Genomic DNA, 21,425 nt, shown 5'->3' with positions numbered 1-21,425 from the left:
GCGGTGGGGCACTGTCTTGGTGCATTGCACCAGAGCACTATCTCGCGCACTATATCTGTGCACTGCCCTGGTGCACTGGAGCACTGTCCCATTGCACTGCCCCGGAGCATGGCCCAGTGCAGTGGTTCACTGGTGCACTGTCTCACTGCACTGACTGGGTGCACTGGAGCACTATCCCAGTGCACTGTCCCAGTGTACTGGTGCACTGTCCCTGTGCAAAGTCCTGGTGCATTGCCCTGGAGCACCATCCCGGTGCACAGGTTCACTGTCTCAGTGGAGCACTGTCCCGATGCACTGCCCAGTGCACTGTCCCATTGCACTGTCCTGGTGCACCATCCCTGTGCACTTTCCCAATGCACTTGAGCACTGCTCTGGTGCACTGTCCAGGTGCTTTGCAGCACTGTCCTGGCACTGTCCTGGTGCACTGGAGCCCTGCCCTGTTGCACTGTCCCAGTGCACTGTCCCGGTGCACTGGAGCCCTGCCCTGTTGCACTGTCCCAGTGCACTGTCCCGGTGCACAGGTCACTGTCCCGGTGCATCGTTCTGGTGCACAGGCTCACTCTTCCGATGCACAGGTCACAGTCCTGGTGCGCAGGTGACTGTTCCGGTGCACTGTCCTGGTGCACATATGACTGTACCGGTGCACAGGTCACTGTCCGGGTACACATGTCACTCTCCTGGTGCACTGTCATGGTGCACATATCACTCACCCAGTGCACAGGTCACTCTCCTGGTGCAATGTCCTGGTGCACAGGTCACTCTCCCGGTGCACAGGTCACTCTCCTGGCACAGAGGTCACAGTCCCGGTGCACAGGTCATTGTCCCAGTGCACTGTCCTGGTGCACAGGTCACTGTTCCGGTGCACAGGCTCACTCTGCCAGTGCAAAGGTCACTGTCCTGGTGCACACGTGGCTGTCCCGGTGCACTGTCCCAGTGCACAGGTGACTTCCCTGGTGCACAGGTCACTGTCCCGGTGCACAGGTCACTGTCCAGGTGCACAGGTCACTGTCCCAGTGCACTGTCCTGGTGCACATATGACTGTACCGGGGCACAGGTCACTGTCCCAGTGCACAGGCTCACTCTCCCGGTGCACAGGTCAGTGTCCCAGGGCTCAGATCCCTCTCCCGGTGCACTGTCGCAGAGCACAGGTCAGTGTTCTGGTGCACTGTTCTGGTGCACTCTCCCGGTGCACATATGACCATCCCGGTGCACATATGACCATCTCGGTGCACAGGTCCCTCTGCCGGTGCACTGTCCTGGAGGAGATGCCACTCTCCCGGAGCACACGTCACTCCCCCGGAGCTCACGTCACTGTCGCGGTGCAGATACGTCACTCTCCCGGAGCACACGTCACTCCCTCCCGGTGCACCGGCCGCCCCGTGGCGGGTCCCCGCGCGCTGCCGTTCCGCCCGCAGCCCGCAAGGGGGCGCTGCGGCGGGACCGCCCCTCGCGCCGCTGGGCTGCGGCACGTTCTCCGTTCAACCAGCAGGGGGCGCGCGCGCCGCGCCTCACCATTGGATGCGGCGCGTCGGGAGCGCGGGGGGGGGGCGGGAAAGGGGCAGGGAGGCCCGTTTCCGAAGCGGCGCGCTGATTGGGAGCGGCGGGGAGGGGCCGATGGAAGGCCGGCGCTGATTGGTCCCTGCGCTCTCCCCTCAGGGAGGGACGCACGGGGGCCGGTGTCGGTGTCGGTGTCGGGGCCGGTGCCGGCGCCATGGAGGAGGCGGGTTGCGGGGCGCAGTTCCGCGCCGCCGTTCAGGTTATCCAAGGGCTGCCCCGGAGCGGTGAGTAGGGGCCGGGAATGGGCCCGGGGTGCTGCGGCCGCGGCGGCGGCCGCGGCCGCAGCGCCCCGGCCCCGCTCCCGGCTCCGCTGAGGCCGTGTCGCGTCGCAGGTTCGTACCGGCCCTCCTATGAGGAGATGCTGCGTTTCTACAGCTACTACAAGCAGGCGACGGCGGGGCGCTGCCAAGGCCCAAGGCCCGGCTTCTGGGACCCCATCGGCCGGTACAAGTGGTAAGGTCCCCGGGGGGGTTTGCCCACTTCGGGACCGGTTCACCCCACTCCTTCCCACCTCACGGCCGCTGTCGCCCGCAGGGATGCCTGGCACAGCCTGGGGAGGATGTCCAAGGAGGAGGCGATGGCAGCGTATGTGGCTGAGATGAAGAAGGTGGCCCAAAAGGTAACGGGGAGGGGGAGAGCGGCTGGGGTCGGGCGCTCGGTGGTGCCCATCGTGAGCTGCGCCCCTCCCCAGATCATTGACACGGTGCCCATGGATGAGACGACGGAGGAGATGTTCGGGTACTTCGAGCCGCTCTACGAGGTGATCCGTGACATGCCCCGGCCCCCTGAGGCCTTCTTCAAGAGGAAAGGGGGTGAGTGGGAGCCGCTGCGCCCTGCTCGTGCCCAGCACATCCCTCACCTCTGTGCCACACTCTTCTCTCTTGGCACATCACTTCTGCTGTTCCCTGCTTGCTTCTGCACCGGTACCACCATCACCTCTGGGCTCTGCTCTTCCCCAGGGCACATCCTTCTGCTGCTCCCTGAGGGGGGGACAGGATGGACGCACCACCTCCCATCCAACTCCCCTGCCATGGTGCAGCTGCTGCAGAGGTGCTTGTTTGGGCACCACCAAACCAGTGTGTCTTCAAGTGAAGCAGCTGTCTCTTCAGTCTGGGCTTTCTCTTCACAAAACTTTGAGGCGAGAACTTGAGATTTGGCTTCCAAATGCCCCTTGGCCCAAATCCCTGTACACGGTAGAGCAGGGATCAGCTCCCGTGGAGTGTTGCGGCAGGGAGGCTGTGCTTTCTCTTGGCGCCGGTCCACCTCCGGGCAAGGCAGGCTGTGTACAGAGAGTCTGGGTCATCTGATGTAAACATCTGGATAGGCCAGCCAGCTTTTGCAGTGGAGTGGATGTGGAGAAACTGGGGTTGAGAAACAGGATTACTGAGACCGCCTTGTGCTAGAGAAGAGTCCTTCCCAGCCTTTTCCATGCCTGTGGCTGCTGCCTCATGCTGGGAGGTGGCTGGGGACCCGTCCCACCCCTGGAGCAGGGCAGTCCTCAGTGTGTCTGACTTGTGAGAAGCATCTGAGGGAGTGAGGGGCTGGACGTGGTGGTTCAGAAAGGTGTCAGCTACTGTGGAGCAAACCTGCCAGCTGCACATCTGGAGGTTTGGCTGTGCCGCATCTCCAGTAGATAAGCTCAGCAGCAGATGAGCTTTCAGGGTATATTCACAGCGGGTGTGTAAACTATCAGTGCTTTGCTAATGTTGGAAGAGCATTGACAAATAGACTCACTCCCCAACTGTCCCCAGGCATCTGTCCTGTGTCTGATAGCTGCTGTCACCCCCTGCTTCCAACAAGGATGCTGAAAACGCCTTGCCTGTAAGGCTTGGCCTCAGGATGGCTGCTCCTTCCTGTGGTACCCAGGCGCTTTTGTTCTCCATTTTGATGCTGAATCCCTTTAAAAGGCAAATAGATTTGATTTTTCTCTGGAATGTAAAATCTGGGTCTAAATTCCTGGTCATTACCCACTTGGGAGTGTCCTCCTGCACTAGTGTCACTTATAAATGATGCTGTCACTTAAATCTAAACCTGGCAGCATCTGTGGAGCAAATGAGCCTGAGGTGCCTGAAACGGTGGTTTAAACCACTGAACTTCTTAAGCTGTTGAGTCATTTGTGTTAAAGGTTCTCAGACCCACCTTCAGATTTTGTGCAATTGCAGCTTTTGTTACCGATAATCCAGAGAGGTGATTTCAGATGCTGCGGCGGGTGAGAGTGGAGCGTGGCAGGCAGGGGGACAGAGGTGCTGCGTGGGCAGAGTCTGGGCAGGTTTGGTTTTATTTCTTGACCAAGTCTACACACCGTGAAGTGGTACATGGAACCCAAATCATGAATGGTTCAGGGTCCCAATGGATCTCCAGTCAGTGGAGCTTTCACTGGTATCTTGTAGACATAGGCCAAGACACTGAAGCAATTGGGAATCAACAATTAAGCCCTGACACACAGGCCCGGTGCTGCTCTGCCAGCCCCATGGGCACTGGAGGGGCCGGTGTTGAAGCCAAGCTTGCCCTGGCATGGTGATGTGTGAGGTGACAGGACCCTGCCTGTACCCACCCACCCCTGTGGGTCACAGCACACACACGGAGGAGAGATTTGGGAACGGTGACAGTCCTCGAGCAGAGCAGCCCTGGCGCTAACTCCTGTGTGGGGTGTGGGCTGCTCTTGTCCCCTCAGGGGATTCAGTCATCTGGGCTGGGCTTCGGGGGGGGGGGTGTCCCACGGCCATGGGTCTGCTGTCATGGCAAAGGCAGGTTGGGAATGGTGGAGATGTGCAGGCGAGGCGCAGGCAGGGCAGCGTTGCCACATACCTGCCTGGCCAGAAGCAGGGAGCAAAGTCCTGGGGGCTGCTGGAAACGTGGCTGGGCTTAACCCCGTGGGCTCCGCGGGGCAGTGGGGAGGGCTGGATCCCTGGGCAGGCAGCTGTCTCAGGCCTTCTCTGGGGTGCTGCTGCCTGCTGAAAGCCCTTGCAGGCGATGGCAGTGTGCAGTGCCTAGACAAGGCTCTCCCCAGCCAACACTTCTTGTGTTGGGCTCTGTTCATTATTGCTGGTGCACCCTGTGCCCTGCTAGGGGATGGTGGCTGTCACCCGTTGGTGTCTTCCCAGCTATTGGCCAGTGTTGATCCCTCTGCCTCCTGCCGCAGCGGCTGGGGGGACGGGGAGTCCCCTGCCACCCCTGGGTGAGCAAGATGGTCTGCACGGGGTAGAGTTTGCGTTGATTCCTGGGCTGCCGGCAAACGGAGATGGCCCCTCTCCATCTCTGCCAGCCGCTGCGCATGTCTGGAGGCTGCTGGCCTGCCTGGCAGGAAGGTGGCCCCACTTCTGCATGTCCCCTAGCCATGCTGGCAGGAAAGCAGCACTGAGCCCAGCCCACAGAGAGCCTGCGCTGCAAGGATCACCCACAACGCTTTAATTCTCCTCTGCCCCTTCCCCTCTGTGCAGGCAGTCAGGAGCAGATGGCCAACACCAGCCAGGACGTCCCAGCAAGCAGCCCAGCTATGGAGCGCCCGGAAGACGCCCTGCCTGGGGAGCAGCGGAATGGGCAGAACGTGCCAGGTTGGTCTCCCTGGTGTGGCCAGCAGCCGGCAGAGACCCCACAGAGGAGTCACCAGTGACAGGGCTGGGCCTCCATCCGCCCACACAGTTGTTGGCTTCAGGCACCTCTGGTCCAATCCTGCCGCTCTTTCAGGCGTTGCCTGAGTCACGGCAAGCTGGAGCTTTTTATGGGTCCAGCTCTCGGCGCCATTCTCGATGCCAGGGTAACCCTGGGTGTGTTGGTTCGACCCTGCGTTGCTCTTACCTGTGCAAAGGGGCCTGATTCTGCTAAACAGCAGGGAGAAGGCAAGGGTGTTTCCCTGTGGACTGGGAAAACACCGCCCTGGAAGGTTCATGTTCCGGGAGGGGATGATCTCCCTCAGCTCGAGCCAAGCCCACCCCTTCCACGCACTGGGAGCCATGGTGCCTAGCCCAGGCCCTCCCTGCCTGTGCTGTGGCTAACGCCTTGGGCCTGGCTTTTCTTGTACGGCCCCTCATATGCTCACCTACCCACGGCAGTGTGCCTCCCTCAAGGGCACAGGCAGCTCTCCCAGCCCGGGGGGCCTCTCGCTGAGCCCTGGGTTGGGTAGGGTGCTCCAGGGAGGCGATCCTCCCGCCGCTGGCCTGGCCCTCCCCTGAGGAGCATATACAGTCACCAAGCAAGCTGCCTGCATCCAGGCTGTGCCCATCCGAGTGTGCCCAGGCTGGCAGCACGCAGGGAGCTGGGCAGCGTCCCTGCCTGCACAGCGGGCGCACTGCCACCCCGGTGGCAGTTGGTCTTGTGTGAATGGTACCTGCTCACTGCCAGCAGAGCCAGGGCCGTGGATCCTGCTGGAGAGGCTCCCCACTGTGCTGGGGTTTCGGCTGGCTGCCCTGGCAGCCCTCTCCCTAGGTGGGAGCTGCACATGGGCAGATAAACCCCCCCCTAAAATGGCACTGCGTCAGGGCATGCCGGCCTGTGAGCAGGGCTCTGCAACACTGTGGGCAGGAGAAGGGGGAATTTGGTCCTTGGATTCACGGCCACAATCCGGGTGCTAGTAACAGCCTGTTCCTTCCCCCTCTGTGCCTCGGTTTCCTTCTGGCTCGCCCCATGCATGCAGATGCTGCCTTCTTGCATGCTTGCGGACCTGTTGCCTTGCGGCTGTGCTGAGCTTCTGCTGCCCTCCAGACACTGCTGGAATGCCTCTCTGCCCTGCCGGCGCTGCCCGTGGCTGAGCTGTGTGCTTCCCTTCCAGGAGGTGGGCTGGCTCCTGCCACCGAGGCGCTTGAGGGTAGCCAGGTGACCAGTGACTCCGAGGGGGACGTGTACTGCGATACCCTGGAGCAGATGGAGCCTGAGCAGGTAACGGAGGACTGGGAAGCACTGGAGTCCTGCCGCACGCGGCAGAGGCTTTGTCTGCTGCCAGCCCTGCCCTGCCCGCACTGTACAGGCAGATCTCTCCGTATTGTCAGCTCCCCCAGCTCCACACGCCACCACGGCACTGCCATCCTGGGAGCCTGGTGAGACTCCCAGAACCTATGGGGCCACCTGGATGCACCCCTCTGTGTTTTGTGTCCCTCTTGGAGCCTGGTCCCCGTCACCGAGGGGAGGCTGAGGAGCCTGTGATGCACCCCGGTACCACCCGTGGCCCACCTCATTCCTGCGGTGCGGCTCCAGTGGGGCACTGGTGGGCTGCCAGGGCTGAGCAAGGCTGGTAGCCCCAAGCGGGGCTGGTGCGGGCACCTCACTTGCACCCCTGCCACTCGCTCTCTGCTCCCTGCTATCGGGCAACTCGGCTGCCACCAGCAGCGCTTGGCACTTGAGGTGCTATGGCGAGGCTTGGCGGATCCGGTGGGCAGGAGGGAGGAAGCCGCCCGGCTGCCTGGGTTCTTCCTGGAGCTCTTTCGCCATCTCGAGCCTGGGCACCTTGCTTCCCTCTGAGGTTCTAGAGCTCTGTCGCCTCCCAGACTGGGTGCTGACTGGTGTTGCCGGTGTGATTTGGCTTCGCTCAGCCCTGTGCACCCTCCACCAGCAAAAATGCCACCAGGGGGTAGGGGGAGAGACGCCACCGCTGCCCTGGCATCACCTGCTGTCACCCCGCAGCCCCTGGGTAGGGGAGTGGGGGTCTCAGGGCCCTTCTTCTCTCCCCTCGCGCAGGCTGGGCAGCCGCTGGGTCTCTCCCCGAATGGCGTCCAGGCCGGGCCTGAGCCCCCAACGCCCCGAGGCGCTGGGCAGGGAGAGCGGGGTGAAGGAAGAAGACTAGAGGGGAGGAGCAGCGCTGGCGTCGCAGCCCCTGGCTCTGAGAGAGGTGGGTGCAGCGTTTGGCTCCTGCGCGCCTTCCCGCTGCTCCCTCCCCACCTCCCGGCAAGCAGGGCTGGATGTCGGGCGTTGTGCAGGGGCTGAGTGGAGAGGTGAGGGTCTGTGACCACCAACAGGGAACAGTTTGGCTCCAGCACCCATGGGGGGGGGATCGTTCAGTAGCCACAAGAAGTCCTGAGCGTCCCCTCTCTTCACCCCTTGGTCCCCAATCAGTTTGGTGTCTTTACCCCTCCACGACACATCCCCTGTGTTGCCTGTTTCTCGCAACGCTGCTAAATTGCCTAAATTTGGAGGACGCTCTGCTGGCTCCTCTCCAGCAGCTGGGTGGGGCGTGCAGGTCCCCGGCTGCCTGTGCCCAGCTCCTGCCAATGGTCCCTGCTGCGCACATCTCTGCCCGGTGCCTTTGGATGTGGGTGGTGCTGGGTGGGGGGTGAGCTCTCCTCGGGAGGGGAGCGGGTGAAGCTGGGCCGTGTCCCTGGAGGTGTGGGTCCCAGGGACGCCCTGTTCCTGCGGTACCACTCGCTTAACACCACCCGCTGCTGCCGCCGGTGTTTGGGGACAACCAGGCCCCGAGCTGCGCCGCTGCAGAGCGGGGACAAGGAGCCTCCTGCCAACCTCTGCGACTCTCCCCAGACACGTCCTGGGGGGCTTTCTGTTCCAGGGTGGCATCGCCACTCTCACCCATGGGAGAGCAGGTGTGCTGCTGCCGCCTCACCTGGGTACAGCCCACCAGTCTCACCCTTATCTTCCCCCCGTTGACGTTTCTGCAAACCATCCTGGGCTGCTTGACCTTGGGAGTTAACTTGTAACGAGGCCGATAAAGCCGGGCTGGGCTGTCCCCTGGGGTGCCGGCGTGCACAGGGCCTGGCAGCAAGCCCCTGCCTGCCTCCCGCTCGCAGGGCGGATTATCTGGGTGTTTGCCGGGCTGCTGGCAGGCTGGTTTGGGGCCTTCGCTGAGCCCAAGGGCCTGGCGGGGAGGCAGCTGCGCAGGCAAGGCATCCTGCCTGGTGTTCAGCATCCCGCCTTCACCAGGTGAAGGGAGGTGACCCACGTGCACTGCTGCATTGGTGGGCCGGAGGTCCCCCACTGCCAGCACCACTGCGCTTGGGGGACATGGTGGTCCGTGTCCCCGGGGACAGGCCCGGTGCCGGCTGGTGGAGGGGGATGTGGGCCGCCAGGCTGGGCTGGGAGCTCCCACCTCTGCCTGGAGCAGCTGCAGTGCAGGCAGAGCCAGCAGCGCGTGGGCAGCCCACGGTGCGGTGCAGGCACCTGAGGAGATCCATTGCTGGCCGTTGGGCGACAGCGTAGAGAGCGAGCCATGCCAGCCCTGGGGGTCCTCGGGGAGCGTGAGGCCATGCTCAGCGTGCCCTGCCTGATCCAAGCAGCACTGCCACGTGTGCTGTGTGCCTGCCCCGCCACCTCTGAGCAGTGCCCATCTTTGTGCCCCACAGATCTCCACCTCGCTGGAGGAGAGCGGGACGCCGGGAGCGCCCCCAAGCTCACCCTGGGGCTGCCGGCAGAGCTGGATGCCCGTGTGGCCAGCACCGTCCGAGCCCTGCAGGATGACATGCGTCGAGTGTTGGAGCGCCTGAGCAAGCTGGAGACGCTCGCCTCCGCGCAGGTACGTGCCGTGCCACGCAGGGAGCCACTGCGCGCTGACGCTGGCTGGCAGGGTTGTGATTCCCCGATTTGGTGTAGCCCAAGCCGGCAGGGCTTGGCTCCGGTCCCTGCAAACAAGCAGCCTGGGGTGGCCCAGGTGCAGAGAGACCTCAGGGTTTGGTGACATATCCTGGCAGGGCGGAGGCTGGTGCTGCTCTGATCTGCCCCGAGGTGCAGGCAGGGAGCCGCTGCCCCCGTCATTCCCATTGCCCCTGGGGTCCCAGCCTGGCTGCAGTGTCCGGATCCCTTGCAGGAGCCCTAAGTGGGCTCGCTTCTCCCTGTTCCCTCCCTCTGATGGGGATGTGGGGGCTGGAAGGGGGAGGTGCCCAGCCCCGCCTGCACCCCAAACCCTCTCTTGTCTTGCAGGGGGATGCAGCTGGGACCGACCCTGGACAGCCGTTTGCCCCGAAGGTGAGTTGGAGGTGGGGGCGGCGCTGGGTGGTGGCCATGCTGCCCCACGCTGCCTGCTCCAAGGGGCCTGGCTGCCTGATGGCCCCTGGGGGCCTGGAGATGCAGCGTGGAGGGGGGCAGGTCAGGGAAAGGTCCTTCAGCTGGGAAGCAGGTGACATCCCTGGCACGTCCCCAGCATCTGGGCACCAAGGACGACGGTGTTGATGCAAGATCTCCACAGGATGACGGATGTGACAGTGGCCTGCTGCCGCCTGCCTTTCAGCGGAGGGCTGGGGGGGATGTTTGGTCACACCGGCGACACCTTTGTCCCCCTCCCCACGCTGCCCCTCTCTCTCTCCCTTCCCCAGGCAACGTCCCTGTGGCCCCTGCCCGTCTCCCCACGCACTCTGCTCTTCCTCGTCACCTGGCCCTTCATCACCCAGTGGCTGCTGCGCCGCTGGCAGGGCAGGAAGAGGTGACCGCCGTGTCCCTGCTGCCACCGCCGGCCCCGAGACGGGGCGCAGGGCAGCCCCGCCGGGCCACCACCACCCCTCCTTCCCCATCCTGCTTAGCACGAGCTGGGGAAGCACCACGGGATCGACGAGGGAATGGCCTCACCCAGCCACGGGGTCTCCTGCAGGCCGGGACCCCAACCCCGAGGGAAGGGGAGCCACCGCGCGCCGCCGAGAGCCACCGTCACTCTCAGGGTCTCGCCAGCACCGCCGGGATGTCAAAGGGACCGGCCGTCCACGGGGAGCGGGGCGTGGGATCGCCCCAGTGCCTCAAACGGGATCCCGGGGGATCCCCTCGCTACCGCGCACAGACGGACCGGTTGCCCGCCGGCACTGCCGCCCCGGTGCTGGGCGGGTTGGGGGGGGGGGGGGGGGGTGACGACGCAGCCACCGTCCCTGTCCCCAGAGTCCAGTTCCATGAAGTGCTTGAACGTCTGAACCTGCCTGAATTAAAGTTGCCTTTTCAGTCCAGCCCGGGCTGCCTGCCGCCCTGCCGCGGGGAGGGGACAGCCGTCACCAGGGTCACCCCGCTCCGGCCTGGCCACCCCGCTGTCCCCGCAGCGGGCAGAGGTGGCAGCTGCCCGTCCCTGCCCCCCCCGGTGCAGCGGGGGGGGGGGCCCTGTCCCCAGACCCCAACCACTCCTCCCACGCCGGTCCCCGTCCCCACGTTGTCACCAGTGCCACCGCGGGTGGGGGCGGCTCCCGGCGCAGGTGGGATCCCGCAGGCCGAGGCCTCTGGTGCCGCCGGGCCGCTGCCAGCACCTCCCGTCCCGCTTCGGGTGACCGGCCGGCGGTGGCTGTCACCGGGGGGACCCTCCGCCCGGCCCACCCCGCCGGGCCGCGCTTCTGGACGGGGCAGGCGGCGGCCTCCTGCCCCCCCCGGGGGGTGGTTGTCGGGGACCCCCCCCCCCCCCTCGCCCCGGCGGTGCCACCCCGGGGGTCCCCGGCGGCCGCTTCCCCCAGGCCCTCCCGCCCCCGTCGGACCGGGGGGGGGGGCTGGGCAGGGCCGGGCCCCCCGCCCCCGTGCTGCTGCCACAGCGGGTGACACAGCCCCCCCCGGCGGCCTGTCCCCCACCCCCTTGGCCACGGATCCCCCGTGGACTGACCCACCCCCTCCCTGGGTCCCCAGGTCGCGTGTCCCACAGGGGAGCCCCCCGATGGCCCCCCCCCCCCCGCAGCCGTTGGTCCCCCCATGGCCCCCCCAGCCACGGATCCCCGTAGCCCCCCTCAAGGCTGTGGGTCCCCAGGGGCTGCCCCCCCCATGGCTCCCCCCATAGCTCAGCCCCGCCCCCGGCCGTGGGGCCCCAGGGACCGTGGCGGGGGGGCACAGCGCCACTGTGGGGGTGGCAGGACCAGGACCAGGCCGCGGGCCGCCCTGCCCCCCACTTCTCCTCCCCCCTCAACCCCCCCCCCCCCAGCGCGGACGCGGGTGGACCCAGGCGTCCGGGAGCGCAGCTCCGCGCCGCCCCTGAAAAAAAGGACGCGGTGCCTTTAAGGAGGGACTTCTTTCCGCTCAGGTTTGTTTACATCTTCCTCCGCGCGTCAGCAGCACCGCCGCACCCAGCGCGGCTCCGGGATTCCTCCGCCCGCCCCCTCCCCCCCTAGGCCTCCCCCTCAGCCCCCCCCCCCCGCCCCGGGCCGGCCCTCCCCGCCGCCCGGCCCGTTACAGCCCCACCGGCCAAGGGCCGGGCCGCGGCCGGGGCGGAGGAGCCGCGGCACCGCCCGGCGACCCCTCCGCGGCGCGGGGACTCCTTTCGGGCCGCCCCACGAGCTTGCCGCGGGGGAGGGGGAGGCGGGGGCGCTGCCCTCGGCGCGGCCCTGAAGGTCGCGAGGCGCGCGCGGCCCCGCGCACGGGGGCGCCCCTCCGCTCGTGGTACGGCCCGGCCCCGCCCCTCCCCTCCGGATTGGCGCCGCCGCGCGCGAGTGGCGTCCGGCGCCGCCAATCGCGGCTCCCCTCCCCTCCCCTCGCGGCGGCCAGGGGGCGGTGCCCGGCGGGCAGGCCCGCCCTCCGCGCCCGCCGATTGGGCCGCGGGCCGGCAGCGCCCGCGCGCGGGGAGCCGTAGTGGCGGCGGCGGGCGCGCGGCGGAGCGGCGGCGGGGGCGGGGCTCTGCGGGTCCCGGCGTGCCGCGGGGCGGGGCGGGCAGCGCGCCTGCGCGGGGCGGGGCGGGGCGCGCGGGGGTACATAAGGCGGGGGAGCGGGCGGGGAGCGGCAGTCGGGAGCAGGCGGCGGCGGCGGCGGGTGGAGGCGCGGGGAGGGGTGCGGCTAGGGGGGAGGAGGAGGAGGCGGCGGCGGCGCGTGCCATGCGCGCGGGGGGGCGGGCCCGGCGGCGTTAACCCCTCGGCGACCGGCGGCGGTGACGACCCCCCCCGGGGCCTCGGCCCCGAGCCATGGCCCGGGCGGCCTGAGGGGGGGGTGGGGGCGTAAGGGGCGGGGGTGGGGGGGGCCGAGGGTCGGCGGCGGCCCCATGCGGCGCGGGTAGCTCCCGTCCCCGAGGGAGCGGAGCCGAGAGCCATGGCCGACGCGGCGGCGGCCGCCGAGCCGGAGCCGGGGCCGGAGCCCCAGCGCGAAGCGGAGCCCCGGCCGGAGCCCCAGCGCGAAGCGGAGCCCCAGCCGGAGCCCGAGCCGCAGCCGGAGCCCGAGCGCGGCGACGCGCCGGCGGCGGACGGGGAGGCCGGTCGGCTGCCGCCCCCCGGGGCGGAGGAGGCGGCGGAGGGCGCGGGCGGCGCCGAGGGGCGGCCGGCGGCGGGCGGAGCGGCGCGTCCCGGCCTGGGCCCGCGGTACCGGTCGTCCGTGGGTCGCACCGAGGAGTGGCCGGTGAAGAAGAAGCACCGCCGGCGGCCGTCGAAGAAGAAGCGGCGCTGGAAGCCCTACTCGAAGCTGAGCTGGGAGGAGAAGCAGCAGTTCGACGAGCGGCAGAGCCTCCGCGCCTCCCGGCTGCGCGCCGAGATGTTCGCCAAGGGGCAGCCGGTGGCTCCCTACAACACCACGCAGTTCCTGATGGAGGACCACGACCAGGAGGAGCCCGACCTGAAAACCGGGCTGTACCCGCGGCGAGCGGCCGCCAAGTCGGACGACACGAGCGAGGAGGATTTCCTGGAGGAGGCGGCGGAGGAGGACGGGGGCAGCGACGGGATGGGGGGGGACGGCAGCGAGTTTCTGCAGAGGGACTTCTCGGAGACCTACGAGCGGTACCATGTGGAGAGCCTGCAGAACATGAGCAAGCAGGAGCTGGTGAAGGAGTACCTGGAGCTGGAGAAGTGCCTCTCCCGCATGGAGGAGGAGAACAACCGGCTGAGGATGGAGAGCAAAAAACACGGCGGGGAGACGGCGGAGACGGCGCGGCTGCGGCAGCTGGAGCTGGAGGTGGACAGGTTGCGAGCGGAGAACCTGCAGCTGCTGAAGGAGAAGGACCTGCCCCGGCAGGAGAAAGGCCCCTGCAAGCTGGGGGAGTGACGCTGGGGGGTGGGGGGGCGGGGGGTACGGGGGGGGTGCTTTTTACAGTGGTGGGGTGTAACATTCTATACATCTGTACAGAGACGCCGCGGACCCTTTTTAACGGGAAGAAAGCGCAGCTGGGGAGCGGGGGGCCCGGGAGCTGCCGAGGCCTCCCCCCCTCTTTTTTAGGTGGCTGTGAGGGGGCGAGGGGGGGGGGGGGGTTGATGTGTCGGTGATACTTGGTTTATGATTTATTTTTTTTGTGTCTAAACAAAAACAAACAAAAAAGATCCCCAGGAAAGCTGTAAATTGGCCAAAACTGACTATAAAAAATTATAGAGGTCTAATAAATTTAATTACTTGTAACTGTAATGGTTTTGGTGTGATTTCTAGAAGATATTCAGAATGGCATTCCAGAAGGGAATACATTTTGAGTTATTTTTGTGATGTTATAACTGGTCTATGGTGGTGTCTGATTAAAACTAGCTGTAGTTTCTCATTTAACCCTTTTTGTTATTTTTTTTCCCTGCTTATTTTAAATTCTAAGCCTGCTCAATCAGCTGCAATGGTTAAAAATACCTGGGAAAAAGCGATAACAGCTCTTAATGTGCATGATGGATGCTGCTGACACCTCTCTAACCTATTAAGCCAAAGTATGTTTCTTTGCCTAAAGGCTTGCTTAAACTTAACTTTCTTTCCTCCCAGGTCAGTTAACTGAGATCTGGGCAAAAACTGCCTAAAAATATACTTCTAAGCTACAAGTGAGGGGAAAAAACTTAAAAGTTTTGGAGCAGCCCAGGGAAAAGTTTTGGTAGTCAGCACTTGGCCTCTGAAATGGCTGACGAGGAGGGATCAGTGGAAGGTGAATGTGACAGCTCAACCTTTTACTTCCCTGCTGCTGTACCTGAGAGGGGGAAGGAGAAGAAAAAAAGCAGGAGAAGGTCCAGGCAGCTGTGGGGTTTTTTGAAGGGAAAACAGGTAAATTCAAAGGGCAAAGTAATGGAGGGGCCAGAGTCTGCTCTGGTTTGTGCTGTGGTGTAATCGATGGCAACTGGGCTCAGAACTAGGAGTGTGCGTTAATGAAACTTGTACCTGGAGAGCCAGGGGATCAGCTGGGGGAACCCCCCACCTCAGGCTACAGCAGGAGGGAAAAATGGCCTTTTATGAAAAAAAATAGAGGGGTTGAGATCTGGGGGAGGAGAATACAAAGGTGCCCCCAGCACTGCTCTGCTCAGGGTGGGCAGCGCAGGCGGGTTTGTACAGAATCGGGGGGTTTAAAGGGGCTGCAGCCAAGGGACTTGGCTTTAGGGATCACGCCAGATTTTTAACACGAGCCTGGCAAAAAGCAGCCTGCTCTTGGGCGTACGCTGGCATCGACGGGCAGGAAAAAAGGAAACTATTCGAGGGCTACTCACTCAAGAGCCCAGTAGCCACCCGCGCTCCCTTCCCCTCTGCCATGACATCATCCGGCAGAGCCAGCGCCCGGTGCGGCTGCGGAGGGAGGCACCGCCGCGCCGCCCCGAGCCAGACCGGCGGCAAGGCACGGCGAGAGGTAACGAGTTAATCAGGATCTCGCTGGCTGGGAAGAGCAGCGCTGAACCCTGCGTCCTGCTCGTTCATCCCGGGCGCTTCTTTCCAGCGATTTATTTCCCCGAATGAGTGATTCCCTCTCTGTATCCATGCTGCCCGTGATTCTCGTTTTCTTCTGGGGCAGGACAACCGCAGGCGCGTGTCCGACGGCACTAACTCCGGCGGTGGGTGCTACACTTCACAAATACCATGAAATGTAGTTCTTAGCACCTGGTGAATGTGAAAAACTTAATGCAAGGAAATATGATTAGTCAAATGTAGTACGGTGGTTGTTACACAGTGATGGCTGTTACCAAGTTTAGCACACCCACAGGGTTTGCCCTCCATCTACTTAACCCAAACCTGTTACATTTAACTCCTAAGAATAAATCATTTATCTGCAAATGCTTTAACAAATAGAACTTTAAAAAAGAACCCAAAACAAAATACCATAACGATCAACTCTCCAACCTGCTTTGACTCCACCAACTTTTTCTACTTTATTCTGTGCTCTGTTCTAATGAGAACTAGTCTTCATACGAACCAGGTTACCTCCGATCCCCACTTCAGAAGGTGTTTAAGAATGGCAGGTCTCCCAGCATAGGCTCGTTCCAGCTCCTGCATCCAAACCTCCTGGCAGACGCAGACCGATGGCATTTGGGGACCTTTGAAACCTCTGAGTGGATCAGTAACAGACAGGGAGCTCGTCCCCACTTCGCCTTCCCGGCCGAGGGGAGATCTTGCCTGCCTGAGCCTCCCCGTGAGCTCTGGAGCCTGGCTCAGAGTTGGTCCGGAGGAGTCGAGCTCGACTGCAGCTCAACTGTTTGAGAGGAACAAATAAAATCTTAGAGATCGTCAGAGATAAAGGTGCCGCAGAGCTGGCTGTGATGTGGTATCAAAGGGCAGCAATTAGTCCCTCCTGACAAGAAGGCAGTGCGCTGTCTTAACTAGTTGAGGGCAAGTACCTCCCTGGAGGGCAAGGCAGCCTCGCCTGCCAAACCTTTGAAGCACATCCCTCCTCTCGCTGCCACACTTTGGTCTTTCCTGGGTTGTTAGAGCCAACTGGCCTTTATTCCGGCTCCTCCAGTGAGCCCAGGAATGCCGCTGGCACGGCAGCACCCCTCCGATCTCCCTGAACGGGCTGTGCCTCGGCGCACAGCCTGTGGCTGCAGGAATCTGCCTGTCGGAGCTCCTGCTTGTCCCGACTGTGGGGCCAAGCAGTAGGAAGAGGCTCGCTGCCACTCTGCTGGCTGCAGGAGGACAACACCGACGCCAGCTTTGCAGCAAGCAGCCTCAGAAACACGGGGCGTATAGAGACCCTCTTGGCTAAAGGGTTTCCCACTTGCTGAGGAAAAGACTGCATTTCTGTCCTAGGGAGAGGTAGAAATTATTGCACTAATACAAAAGAAAAGGGGACTAAAACATCCCACCAGCGGTTATGGCCATTCTTCTTCGATGCAGGGCGAAGCGGCATACGGACAGACCAGTTCCCTGAAAACACTGCTGGCTGCAAGAAAATAAAAAAAAAGGAAGTAGTCCATCTTAAACAACCCGTTAGTGCTGCAACATTGGTGTGAAGTGAAACCCAAATCCTTGCCCCTTAACACCGGCTGAAGAGAACGTGCAGCTTGCCTTCCCTCATGGTCTGAAGAAGTTTCAAGGAGCAGGTTGCTGGTACTCACTGGCATGGCAATTAGGTCCTGAAGTCCGTTAAACCCAGCCGTTTGATGTTCCAGGTTTTATAAAGCAGGGACATGGTGCTGACAATAACACTGTTGTCCTGCCTACAACTAAACTTGCACTAATTACATTTAATTTTGTTAGCTTTACATTCTGAGGATATACTTACACAGCTGTTTGGGATATCCTGGTGATTCTCTTGTGTCACAAGGTAAGCAGCATTTTGTTAAAAAAAAAAAAAAGAGGACAATCTGCGGCACAGTGAGCCCTGCACACGGAAGAGGTTTTACGGTGCTCACCGACGAGGCCATCACCGAAAAGCTGGCAGCTTTTGGTCCATCTGCAACACACCAAACCCTGGCTGTTAGGATCAGGCCCATCATGTTCGCTCCCTTCCTGCTCCCACCCTACAAAAAAACCTCTAACAACCCAGGTAGGGGCCAAGGCATGCAGCTTGAATGAAGCGTAGCCCTGATTAGTTTGGCAAAATCAACTTGAAATGAGATCTTCAGCTGTCGTGCGCGTGCAGAGACGCACACGACAATAAACCTCCCAGCCTTTACAATGCAGCAATTTATAAAAATATGAAGCTTCAGAGTTCAGGACCTAATAAAGCAATGTGGGAGTTGAAAATTGTCAGCAGAGTCGTAACAACAAAGCATCTGCTTCAAAAAAAAGAACACCAAGAGCATAAATGTAAAATAATCTGGTTTTTAACTGGAAAAGTCCACATTTGACAGTGCAATCCGTGCTTATACCAGAAGCCTCCAAAATCTCACTGTTTTACATCTAAACCAAGTCCTGTTAATACCAGGGGATGAGCTGGCATTATCTGCCTTTCACAGAGGGAAGAAAACGTGGCCGAGTCACTCGCTTAAAGAAATTCGGCCTGCAACACAGCCAGGAACTCAACCCAGGCTACCAGCTGCCCCCAGCCTCACTGCTCATCAGGGAACCGAGCACAGAGGCTGCTGTCAGCTCAAAAAACTCCCTGGTGCTGAGTTTTGTTGTTGTTGGTTTTTTTTTTTTTAAAAGAGGTGTGTTGTTGGTTTGTTTTTTTTAAAAAAACGGGCTTTGACTTTGCACAGGGAAAAAAAACCCACTCGGTTATTTCCACAACCCTCATTTCCACCAGCCAGAGGAGTGGCATTTGTAACTCAAAGACAAGGTTCACTCCAGTTTATTATCAGCTTGAAAAGTTATCCCTTCGGCCCTGGCAACAGGCAAACGCTTTTGTGTTTAAGTGTCTCCAAGCACCACAGCAGTAACTGCTGCCTTGGTAGATGGCAGCAGGCGAGGGGAGGCCATATTAACTGCGATCCACTGGATCCAGCCAGGGAGAACCCCCTCCGGGAATCCAGCCGTGGTTTGGCTGAAATGTGTGAAACAAAGGATTAAATTCGAGGGAGTATGTTTTTCCCGGACGTGGTGTATTAAAAGGCTGTCATGCGATGGCACGGCAGACAACAAGCAGCTTTCAGCCTTCCAGGAAATGTGTTTCCTAACCCAAATTTCACTTTCAATATAAAACTGCGCTGCTCCTCCCCACTTTGTGCCTACCGGGGGTCCGTCAGAAACCAGCCCTGCAGGGAGCTCGGGCTGCTGCTGTCGAACAACGTTCAAATACTACTGTTTAACGCGGGTTCTGCTAGAAAAACACCCCCCCACACACACCTAGCATTACAGGTGAGGCCGCAGCCGAGGCGACGCTTGCCAGCGGAGCCACGACGTGAAAATCCGCGCAGCCCGGGCCCGGCCCGGCCTCCCCCCGCCCCACCGCGCACTCAGACCCCGGACGAGGCCCCGGCGCCGGTCCGAGCCTCCCCCGGCTGCAGACGAGGCGCTCCCGGCAGTGGACGGGGTCCCCCCCGCCCCGTCCCCGGAGCCCTGACAGGGGGAGCGGCCGGTGACGGGCGCGGCGCCGCCGCCGCCGCCGCCCACCTCGGGGCCGGCGGGGAAACCCGTGCTCCGCTCCCGGGGAAAGGGAGACCCGGCCGGGCCGCCCCGCGCTCCCTTGCTCGGCGCCGCGGAGGAGCCCCCCCCGCCGGTCCACCGGCCGCTCACCGGCCTCGCCGCGCCGCGCACCCCCGCCTCCGCGGCGGGCAGCGAGGCCCGGAGCCGGCCTCCACACACACAAAATGGCGGCCGCCGGTCGACCGCCATAGCCGGCGCCTCGGCCCTGCCGCCCTTCCGCCAATCACGTACCGCCGTGCCGCTGCTTGACGGCTTGGCGGAGCCAATAGAAACGAGAGCGTAGAGGAAGAGGAGGGGCGCGCCTCCGCCGCGCGGCCTTCTGGGGGTTGTAGTCCTCCGCCGCGGCAGGGCGGCTGGCACAGGGCGGCCGCAGACTCGCTGTCCCATGATGCCGAGTGGCCCCACCCCGAGAGCTCCGCATCCGGGCGCGGCGCGTTGCCATGGCGATGGGCGGGGCGGGGCCGCCCGGGGGCTGAGGAGGGGGCCGGTCCCGGTCCCGGTCCCGGTCCAGCGGCCGCCGCGGGGGCGGGGGACCCGGTACCGAGGGCGAGCTCCCGCAGGCCCCGGTGCCACCCGGCGTCCTGCAGAGCGGCGGGGGCCGGGCGCTGCGGGCCCTGCCCGGGTTCCCCGGAGCCCCTCGGCGGGGGCAGCGCCTCGGTTCGGCGGTCAGGACCCGTCGGGCTCCGGGGAGGAGGTTTATTGGCCGGGATAGAGACACTGAAATCCGGCCCTGGCTGCGGCCCGGCTCGGCGGTGGCACAGGGGGCCGAGACCTTGCTCAAGCGGCCTGTGAGGGGTTGGGGGGGCTCCAGGAAGGTGCCTGGCTCGAATGAGGGGTGCCCGGCTCCAAAGGGGGGGACCCCAGCTCTAGGCCAGGTCTTCTGCTTCAGCTGTCTGGCGCTTAACTCTTTAATGCCTCTCTCCTCCTTCAGAACTGTTCCCGGATGGCAATTAGCAGACACGGATCACAATTAGCAGACACGGATGGCAATTACCGGACACGTCTCCCCGTGGGGACCATGGCCCCTTCGGCCGGCAAGGCGAGAGCTCAGCGTACTCCGGAGGTGGCGGTTCTCACCCCGAATTGCCTCTCTGCCCAATTCCAGCTCTGCCACCTCCTCCCAGGGTGAGCTTAGGCTCCATCTTGGATCTCAAGGAGAGGAGCGACCCAAAGAGCAAAGGCGATGAGCTTTTCAAAGCGTCTCCCCCAGATTTTTCTGAAAGCCGCCGTTCTCACCTCTGGCACTGGTAACGCTCCTCGCAGGCGGCCTTGATGGATGAGCCGTGGGTGTTACAGATGGTTTTTTCAGTCTGCAAGTATGGAAGGGAATAATGTGTATTTTGGGGATCAGGACACATAAAAGGCAAAAAATAAGCAACAAATCTTGCATAAAGGAAAAAAAAAAAGGCTCTCCATACGGAGGCAGATGTCTTGGACTTTCCTTTCTCAGAGGGAAGCGTGGGGCAGGCTGGGCCCTGGCCATGTCCCTCTGATTTTGGGGAGAACGATGCAGCAAATCAGCCTGCGCAGCTGCTTGAAGCTTTTTGAATCAAGTTCTGCTGTTACAAAAAGACAAGGAGGTTTTTCTTCTGGGCTGCTAAACCCCAAAATCGCAAACACCCCCCGCCCCCTGGGTTGTTTATGATTTTAATGAGTGGGAGTTAATTGTGCTGAACATTTTCCAGCTGGAGGGAGGGTTGGTGCTGGAAATGGTCTGGCTATTCGTGAATGGAAAAGGGGATGGGGAGGTGTAAAATGGGCCAAATCTTGGGATTTGGGTGGGGAGAAAGGGGACAGATCCAGCTCTCCCCCTCTGACTCCCAGTATGACCCTGCTGTAGATACAGGGGATGGGGGGGGGACGGGGACAGACACCCCTTTTGCAGAGACCCAGGGGGGCTGTGAAGGAGGCTGGTGATGTTGGTGCCACATCCTGGGGAGGGAGCTCCCCGGCGTCACCTCTGGCATGGGAGTGGGTGCCCTCAGCCCCTCTGGGACTCTCCCCGTCTCTGACAGGCACCGTGCCGGGGAGGCAGCGCCAGGCCGTGCTGGGAGGTGCAGGCAGGGCCAGCAGCCAGCGAGCGGCCTGGGCTTGCCCCGCTCTGCAGCAGTGGTGGTGGCAATGGCTGACACGGTGCCAGGGAGCAGGAGGGGCTATGGCGCAGCCCCTCGCCTCCTCCAGAGTGTTTTGTCCCTGTCCCCTCCCTGTCTGGGAGATGTCGGGATGCTCCTCAGAGATGGTTGTTGCTCCTTGCACCCCTTCGGCACACCCTGAGCTCACGGTGAGCAGTTGGATGCACTCCCGGTGCCAGCCCATCCCTACAAGCCAGAGGAACCCCCCTGTTCTGGGGGTTTTCTGTGTTGGGAGCGAGGTTTTGGTAGCTGTGACATTGACAACTCAAGGACATGACAGTGCCCAGCAAGTGCAGATGGGGTTTGACTCCCTGCATGTCCCATTTCCCGGGTTTTTGTGCCTTCAGAGGGTCAGAGCCTGACAACAGCCCCCTCAGTCATGAGTGTCTGCTGTGGGACACCCCTGCCTGCTCCTGCCCTTCCCTTGCCTGGTGTTGCCCCAAGCGGAGTGCAAGGCGTGGACACAGAGGGGTTTGCAGGAGCAGGGGAACAGCCTGGCGTGCTGATAAGCCCCCCACACCTCCTGGGGTATTGAACTTATCTTTCAGCCCATGGCTGTCCCAGCATAGCTGAGCCACACAGACACACCAGCCAAGTGCCCAGCTCCGGCCCCTTGGTCACGCTATACATGGCGTATTTAACAGCAGGAGTGTTGGCGAAGCTCTCTGAGGTTACCAAGTGCGA

At 62.6% G+C, this 21,425-nt stretch overlaps 3 protein-coding genes and 1 long non-coding RNA gene across 6 annotated transcripts; 3 read left to right on the top strand and 1 right to left on the bottom strand.

Moving 5' to 3' along the window:
- The first annotated feature begins 1,615 nt into the window (after positions 1-1,615).
- Positions 1,616-10,421, top strand: ACBD4 (acyl-CoA binding domain containing 4). Of its 3 annotated transcripts, XM_069786785.1 has the most exons (10): positions 1,616-1,781; positions 1,890-2,010; positions 2,092-2,176; positions 2,249-2,369; positions 4,998-5,111; positions 6,326-6,432; positions 7,228-7,378; positions 8,841-9,010; positions 9,415-9,459; positions 9,807-10,421. In XM_069786785.1, exons 1-10 carry the CDS (start codon positions 1,712-1,714, stop codon positions 9,915-9,917), a joined length of 1,095 nt encoding a protein of 364 aa, XP_069642886.1. In that variant the 5' UTR covers positions 1,616-1,711; the 3' UTR covers positions 9,918-10,421. The 3 variants fall into 3 exon arrangements, with proteins under 3 accessions (XP_069642886.1, XP_069642887.1, XP_069642888.1); XM_069786786.1 differs by lacking the exon at positions 4,998-5,111; XM_069786787.1 differs by lacking the exons at positions 6,326-6,432; positions 7,228-7,378.
- Positions 10,166-11,227, top strand: LOC138686228 (proline-rich protein HaeIII subfamily 1-like). The gene has a single exon (XM_069788325.1). The coding sequence runs from the start codon at positions 10,166-10,168 to the stop codon at positions 11,225-11,227; it is 1,062 nt and encodes a 353-aa protein (XP_069644426.1).
- A 980-nt stretch (positions 11,228-12,207) lies between these two features.
- HEXIM1 (HEXIM P-TEFb complex subunit 1) lies at positions 12,208-13,758 on the top strand. The gene has a single exon (XM_069786784.1). It carries the CDS (start codon positions 12,463-12,465, stop codon positions 13,402-13,404), a length of 942 nt encoding a protein of 313 aa, XP_069642885.1. The 5' UTR covers positions 12,208-12,462; the 3' UTR covers positions 13,405-13,758.
- A 4,041-nt stretch (positions 13,759-17,799) lies between these two features.
- LOC138686020 (uncharacterized) lies at positions 17,800-18,924 on the bottom strand. The gene is made up of 2 exons (XR_011325345.1): positions 18,700-18,924; positions 17,800-18,007 (listed from the first exon to the last, which is right to left on the bottom strand). It is a non-coding gene; the product is annotated as an uncharacterized lncRNA (long non-coding RNA).
- Between the last annotated feature and the right edge of the window lie 2,501 nt (positions 18,925-21,425).

Source organism: Haliaeetus albicilla, chromosome 7 (genome assembly GCF_947461875.1).
Source record: "Haliaeetus albicilla chromosome 7, bHalAlb1.1, whole genome shotgun sequence".
Lineage (NCBI taxonomy): Eukaryota > Metazoa > Chordata > Aves > Accipitriformes > Accipitridae > Haliaeetus > Haliaeetus albicilla.
The sequence above is the reverse complement of the archived record's forward strand: the minus strand, read 5'-3'. Positions and strand labels throughout refer to the sequence as shown.